Consider the following 7,968-nt stretch of genomic DNA (forward strand, 5'->3'; position numbering starts at 1 on the left):
TTTAATTTTCACATATGTTTTAGGAGAAAGAAAGAAAGAGAGTCAATGAAACAGATTTTATAATTTTGTATTTAATAAGTGTGTCCTTGGTTTTAAGGTTAATATTTGGGAACACGTATTTTACACACTTGCATAGGAACTTCTAGAAAGATTGATTAGCATGTGAAGCTCTTGAAGTGGCTAAAGTAAGCAAGGTATAACTAACATGAGAATCCCTGCTTTTTGTACACCACTGCAGCTCCTACTGGAGTCCCAAATTTGAGAAGTTTTTGGTTATGCTGTAAATCTTGCCTGGTTAAAACTTTTTGAAATAGAGCTTTTGTAAAATTCGGCCCATGTGACTTGTATACCAGTGTTTTTTCCCAATTTGATTTGTAGGTATAAATTTGGCTTGCATTCTGAAATTTGCTATCAATAGATATGAAGAACTGGTAAAACCACCTACTTCATTCTCTCAGAGCAGGAATAGTTTTTCTGTGAAAGGTACAGGAAGATCTTGTTGCATCCTGTACTGTGCAGTCAGGGGCTATATACAGTGTGGGTATTCCCTGCCTATAGAACTGTAGTACATGAATCAGGCTAAATCTTGATGAAATTGGGTTAACATGTGCCAGTGCTGAGCTCTGTCCTATTTGTTATGTACTTAGGAAGTGATAATTGTGCTAGAAATGGCTCCATTGATAGTCTTGATGTTCTTTGTATTTCCATACTCCAATATAGTGTGCTCTTGGCCTTGTTTATCTGCACAACTACACAGATGCTATAGACAGCTCTGAAATAATTTCTATATATGAATATGAGTATGTTAATAACCCAAAGAAAAATTAACAAATCTTTGATCATTAAAATTTTCTTCCAATCCTTTACAAACACCTATTTTCTGTATACAAACATTTCTAGGATGCTTTGTTGTGTGTTTTGTTTCTTGAATAGAACAACTGAGGAATTTTGAAGAAAAAAACATTTTAGAAACATGACAGTTGCTTTTTTTCTTTCTTAAAGAGGCTCAGTTTGGTCTGGTTTTGATTTTGTTTTGCTTTGTTGTTTTTTTTTTCTTCTAGGTGCTTCTCTGTGGATCCATAGTGAAAATCAAGCGCTTGTACTTCTTGCCCCAGCCTATGGCATTGATAGATTGTACTTTGATGGATATACATTCAGGGTATCACTCTTCCTCTTCATAAGCTTGGGTGTTGAGAAATTTCCATAGGATTCCCTTAAATCTCATGAGTGTATGAGTGCAAGAGTGTACAGTGGCAAAGGCAACTGTGTGCAGGGCCCAAAAAACCCCAAGAGGAAGATGATGCTACAGGATTGCACAGTCCTGGTCTTTATTCCTCAGCGTAAGAAATGAGAATCCTTCACAAACAAAAATACCTTGTTCTTGCAGTACAGGGTGCTTTGGGAGGCAGGTCTGCGAGCATACGTGTGCTGAGTCATCAGTGCCTTTGCAAGAAAAATGAGTTTTCATCTCTTCTCCACTCTTCTTACAACTGTATAATTCTTCAAAACAGCAGAAGTGCACCCATTCTTTTTAAATAAATGAATGCTTTAAAGTCTGCACTAAAAATAATATGAAACAGGAATGTAAGAGATTAGTAAACTCTACTGTGTCTATCTCCTATACTATCAAAACATCCACCAGACAAAAGCTTTAGCATATTAACAGTCTAGAGCATTGATAACATACTAGATTGGCACAGTGGGTTTTAAAGACTGTAGCAATTACAGATGCTTCACCCCCACAGGAGTTTGGAATATGACTGTCAGACTCTTTTGAATTCTTGCCAAGGAGATTTTAAATGTTTGTGCATTAACTTATACTGGAAGGGACCTACATAGCAAAAATCTGCTCTGTAGGTATTACTTTTTTTTAACTTGAAGTGCTTTTGACTTTTTTTCCCCACAAAGATTCAAGTTGCTTTATGGATGGCAGGGAAAATGTGTGGAATATGTGGAAAATATGATGCTGAATGTGAAGAGGAATATCGGATGCCCAATGGATATGTAGCTAAAAATGCAGTGAGCTTTGGACACTCTTGGATTTTGGAAGAAAAGCCTTGTAGAGGAGGTACGCAAGTTCTAATAAATTTAATATAATACTACTGCAGTAGTTTAGAAAATGCAGAATCTGTTCAGAAACTTTAAAATCTATATACATTTTGGAAATAAAAAGCATACTAAAAAAAGTTATAAATTTATATATTAAGTGTTAAAATTACCTACCAGTTGAGAAAGAAATAGGAAATCATAGACTAAACAAGCCAAAATATGCAAGTTAGTTGAAACTAAATAACCAACTGGAAACAAAGTCTTTGTTTCAGTTTTGAAGTTTTTTAGAAGATGATCAGGAAAAAAAAAAAAGGGGGGGGGGGGGTAAATTCACAGAGAATGCTTTAATTTAAACACAACAACATTTTCCAGACATCAATTTTCTGCAATTGACCCATCAAAAAATAGAATGGGGATTAGTAGTTGTTACCATGGCTGACCACATGATTTATGAACCAGTGCAACCTGTCAAGTAAAGCATTCAAGTACATGAGCAGTTCCAGGGGCTTTTGAAATGAAAAAGCTGTATTTTAAGTGTTTTGGTAGATTAGGATCTTATGGTGTGCTGATGCTCTCAGATGAGGTTATGATGCAATGTCATACCATAGTGCTCAAGGAAAACAGGAACATTGCATTTGTAGAGACTTGTCCTGGTGGAAAGGACTTCCTCAGTTCTTGGAAATGGCTTGTACATATTTATCTGTGCATTAACTCTTATTCTTCTATGTCTTTGTCATGAAAACTGGACATCAGACTTGCTTTACATGGATATGGAGTCCACACACATGTACACAATAACATTCCTGTGGTTGCTAATGACCACATACTCTGTTTCCATTTAATATACAGTAGAAAGTGCTAGAATTTTAGAGTATAAAACTTATAGTTAGAATAAACTGTGGTCTGTTTAGCTTCTCACTTGTAACTGTTTATCCTGGGAATCTAAAATGAGGTCAGTATTACTGTCTGGTAGCAATGAATTTTGCACACTCTCTCTCCAGAAATTCTGTGTCTGAATCACAGTGGTAATAATGTAATTCTTTAGTGATAAATTTTATTTGGTTGGAAATCTCCCCTTTAGTTCTGCTGCTGAATATTCAACATTTTAAACCATGGTTTGATGACTATTCAGTAAGCCAGTTCCCTTTGAAAAATATTCATTAGAAAGCACATCAGACTATGTTTCTACATCCTGATCTGGAAACAGATCCGTTGCATTTGAAATTAACTTTCCATGACTCCCTATCTAGTTAGCCAATTTGAAAGGTTTATCAGTTGGTAAAGCTGCTTCACTTATGATCAAAGTACAGTTTTCACAGAGGGAAGTTGTTTGCAAATTGTCAGTGTTGGCAGATGGGTCCTTCTGGGGAGATCTGGAGCTTCTGAGTGTAAGCACATAAACTATCAACTATGACTGTGTTCCAGTCTGCAAACTGCAACGCTCATTTGTGAAGCTTGAGAAGACAGTTCAGCTTGCCGGTGTAGAGTCCAAGTGCTATTCCACAGAGCCAGTGCTGCGCTGTATGAAAGGATGCTCTGCCACCAAGACTATTCCAGTCAGTGTTGGCTTCCACTGTCTCCCTGCTGGTAAGTCAACAGAAATCCTACTGAATAGGAGCTGAAGAAAAGTATAAATAGATTATGACTTAGTTATTTTACTTGAAAAGTATGAATAATCTAACAGCCACAGGTAGGGATGGACTTACTGCCTTATTGACTGAAGCCCTTTTTTTATTAAGATGTAAGCATTCTTTCAGTGAGAGAGATTTTCTATTGTAAATTTAAAATCTAAATTAAAACTTAAAATCTAAACTAAACTCCCCTTCATGGTGCTTGAAGCTCTGAAGGTAAGGGCAGGATGACAGCACAGTCAACACTGTGATTCAGCTGAAAAACTATGTACTAAAACCTGCGAGGTTTGAGTCATAAATGATAATGTGCAGCACCCTGAAATGGGGATCCTTGCCTTGCATTTTTTATTTATCACTGCCTTAAGATGTGATCTTATTTCACTGAGCTGATTTAGGCACTAAAAGGGCAGATGTGGAGAGGGTTCTTGTACACAGGTGCAGTGATATAGGAGGACATATTTTTTATTGTATCATAATTTATAAGATATTAGATAAGGTAGATATAGATTATATAGATCATAGAATTATCTCTGTTTTCCAAGTTTGCTTTTTTCTTAAAGACCAGAATACCTTTTCCTAAATGTATCATAAGAAAATTCTACATTGAAGTAGTACCTTTCAAGGTAGAACTCTCTTATTGATGAAGTGGGTTTCCTGGAACATCTCTGTGTGACTTAGACAAATACAAATATGTAAGTCAGTGAGGAGCGGACAAGTCTGCTGTAATTAATGACTAGTGCATGGTAAACGTGCATGGTACCTAGCAGAACTACTTCTGACGCGTACTGTTTGCTTTTCATTTCTTGTTCCCTATCAGATTCAGCTACCAGCCTGGCAGAAAAACAGATGAAGTTTGACCAGAAGTCAGAGGATATGCAGGACACTGTTGATGCACACACAACATGTTCTTGTGAGGATGAAGACTGCAGTGCATGAAGCTGTACATTGCAGCATAGGAAAAAACAGAAACACTTTCATGTTTTTATTATATGGTGTAAAAAACCTCAGCTAAAAGAATAATAGAGACACTAAATTAAGTGTTTGAAGATGTGTGGAATCTTCTCAAGTAATTTAAAGTATTAAACTTTATTATTGTAGAAACTGTTATGATTGCCCATAACTGATTTCATAATAAATTCATGCCTGGAAAAAATTATGAAGGCTTCCTTATTTCACTGGTCATGGAAAGAGGATATCTGCGTAGGTTCTCCTCACCCTACATTTTGTAGATTTCTTAAGTTTGTGACTATCTTCTGTGTATCAGACACGTGTGTGTCAGGCCCCACAGAGAACAAGAGTTGTGTAGCTGTGGTACCAGGCTTCTACTTGTTCCCCCAGTGTTTTTTTTTGCCTGGTGCTGGGATCCTGTGCATCTGGAGCAGGAACTAATCACCTCTGTGTGATGCATTCCCTGCAGGACTGATGCAGCCGACATGCTTTGCAATAGCTACATGGTGGGCCAGGGCTACTGCGGGGAGCAGCAGGGTCAGGGACTAAACCTGAATGTCACGCCCCTGGGCAAGGCTGGTCTGAGGGAGCCGTGATCAAGTTATGTTTCTGGTACAGAAGCTAAGGTGAAATAGGGGCCTTTGACCAGGACAGGATGGTGTTACCCAAGCAGCTTTGGTACACTCAGTGGATGTGCATAGATGTTTTATTGTTTGGATATGAGTTTTATAGTTCAGAAAGGTAAAGTTCTTAGTACCAAAAGAAATATGTTGAAAAGTCTAAATATACAGTTCTGCAGTTTAAATGCTACCATGGTAACCTGCTCTGCAAAGTGATGGGGAGCAGGCAGCAGGCAGTTTTTGGGCCCTACCCAGCAGCAGCAGTAAAGTGATGAGCTGGTGGTTTTGCTGCGTGCCTGGAAGTCACATGGAGCAGTGACAGGAAGCACAGACTTTCAGGTAACCTGGGCTGAATCCAGCAAAATTTTGGGGTTTTTGTGGTCCCTAGACCTGGGCTCCATGGGGGGCTGTGGAATGAGCTCCCAGCTCCAATGGGGCCAGCCCACAGGCCTCCTCTCTTTCCAATATGCCAAGGTTGGAGCACAGTTTTGGGGGGATTGTCGTCTTCCAGCTTCTGCATTCAGGTGTGATGAGCCCAGCAGCAGACCCATGGGTGAGCATTGCCCAAGCACCATGGCAGCCGGAGTCCCCCTGGAACTGCAGAGGGGTGTGGGCTGTGGGTATCCACCTCAAGAGGGGCTGCAGGGAGCCCATAGGCAGCCTCTGCCCCTCTCCCGCCCTGCCACTGTGGAGGGAGCTGAGCACAGCTCTAGGGAAATGCTGTCCAGGGCAGGTTGTGGGGACAGCCAAATTGTTTGTCACTCTCATAACTTTCTTTTTTGTTTTTTCCCTCCCTCTTTTTAATTGCTGTTATATCCTCCTGAGAAATCCTAGCATGAAAGGGTTGTGAGTGCCTAGGGGCACAGGCTGGGAGTTGAAATTGTTCTTGAGGCACTGTAAAAATTACCTAGAAAATGAGAGGGTTCATTTTTATGAAGAAATCCCTAAAGGCAAAGCCCTTGCCCACAGGTTAACCTGTCCTTGAAGCAGAAGCACAGATGATCCTGCACTGTGGCAGCAGCATGGCCAGGGTGACCAGGAATGTAGCATCTGCTGTCCAAAGTAAGGGATGGGGTGGAATGGGGGTAAGATTCTGCAGCCACAAGCTGCAGTGCTGAGGATTTTGGGGAAACCCTGCCCTTGAAATTGGGCAGAGCCTGTACAGCCTCCTGTAAGAAAAACTTATTTTGAGAAGTGTCAGGGTTCAGTTTGTGATGTCACTGTTATAGTAGTGGGGTGTTTCAGTGGTACAGTGGTATAACTTTAAGAAAACAAGCATTGTTGCATTTAATATGCCATCACAGCAGCTCTCTGCTTTCATGGCCACTGACCTGGAGTTGTCATTGCCCACAAGCTGTTTTTTAAAAAAACACAAACATCTAAATCTGTGCAGCTGCATATACTTATGCCATAGTATATTAGCTTTTGAACCTCAAGTACCAGTGGCCAGTAGTTGCATACTCAAATCCTTTAAGTACCTTTACCAAATCTCCAAAGACATGACACAATTCTCTAGGAAATGGTTTGGCTTTCTATCATGTGCTATGAGTTTTACAAGGGAAGGGGTTAAAACAAGCAGGACCTGAATACAGAGCCAGTAAATATACAGAGGGTTTGCTATACTTCAAACTTTTTTTCCCCCTAGAGATGCAATCTTTGATCCAGGAGCAAAATCCACTGTTTGTCAGACATTATAAGTTATATCCCGACTGTCAATTATTAAAAAACCATCACCTATATAACATTACAAAAACTAAGCTGCCTTGGATAGGAGTCACTGGTCTGTTGATGGGAAACTGAATCCAGTCCCTTCCCTTAGTGAGCTGGACAGTAGCTTTGGTTCCCCACCCACAGAGGAAAAGGTTGGTGGGCAAACAGCAGCCACATGGCACCAGTGTGAACTCCTCAGTCCTGCGACTGCCTTAGCCTTCCTGGTACAGGTTCCTGATGCAGCAGAGTGGGTGGCTCCAGCTACCTGAGCTGTGCACAGCTCCATGACCTGACTGGGCAGTACTGGGGAACTTGGAGACCAGGACAAATTCTGGAGCCAAAAGCAGCCTGAGGGACCTGTTGGGCTGCCTCCAAAGGAATGGGGAAAATGCCTGCTGATGAGAGAAGGGGACTCCACCATGTGGTGAAGAGAAGACAGGTGAGGGAAGCATGGATGTCAGCAGCACCTACCCATGGTCTTTGTGACAATGTCAGGAGGTTTGTGTTACTGGGTGAATTCTCTGTCCCCACAGAGCAGTGTTGTGCCAACAACCTGTCCAACTCACAGCAGGGCAGGCATGGGCATGGTGTCATAGGAGGGCTACCTGGACATTTTGCACAATCCTGCTGGGGCACTATCAGTTAGATAAGCTGTGTGTCTTATGATCAGGTCAGTATAACCTGGGCAAAGTCAGCACAGACTGCAACAGCATCAGGTGCCTCCAGGGAATAAGGAAAATTAGTATTTTTTGTCACACAATAGTAATAATTAAATATATTTTAATACTTTTAAGTACTTATTTCAAAAGGCAGGGTTTTCATGGCATTCAGCTGCTGAGAACAACAGCATTTGTGACAGTTTTGGCTCAGCAAATATATTCATCACCTTGTCCCCCACCCCCTCTCCCTCAAAGGATTTGTTTGGTTGATAAGAAGTTGATAACTCAACAAAATTCACTGTGCCTGTTAATAATTCTTCTATAAAAGCCACAGATTTTTCCCTGCGGGCT

The 7,968-nt window shown here is 40.6% G+C and overlaps 1 protein-coding gene across 1 annotated transcript in view; it reads left to right on the top strand.

Annotated features, from left to right (window-relative positions):
* The window catches only part of LOC126635645 (vitellogenin-2-like), a 24,059-nt gene extending 19,223 nt beyond the window's left edge, over positions 1–4,836 (top strand). Inside the window, exons 33-36 of the mRNA XM_050307064.1 lie at positions 1,062–1,159; positions 1,909–2,068; positions 3,475–3,636; positions 4,498–4,836. Coding sequence (XP_050163021.1) covers positions 1,062–1,159; positions 1,909–2,068; positions 3,475–3,636; positions 4,498–4,616 — 539 coding nt within the window. The 3' untranslated portion in view covers positions 4,617–4,836. The remainder of the gene's footprint in view (positions 1–1,061; positions 1,160–1,908; positions 2,069–3,474; positions 3,637–4,497) is intronic.
* Positions 4,837–7,968: the final 3,132 nt, after the last annotated feature.

Source organism: Myiozetetes cayanensis, unplaced genomic scaffold, assembly GCF_022539395.1.
Source record: "Myiozetetes cayanensis isolate MyiCay16 unplaced genomic scaffold, myiCay2020 scf12, whole genome shotgun sequence".
Lineage (NCBI taxonomy): Eukaryota > Metazoa > Chordata > Aves > Passeriformes > Tyrannidae > Myiozetetes > Myiozetetes cayanensis.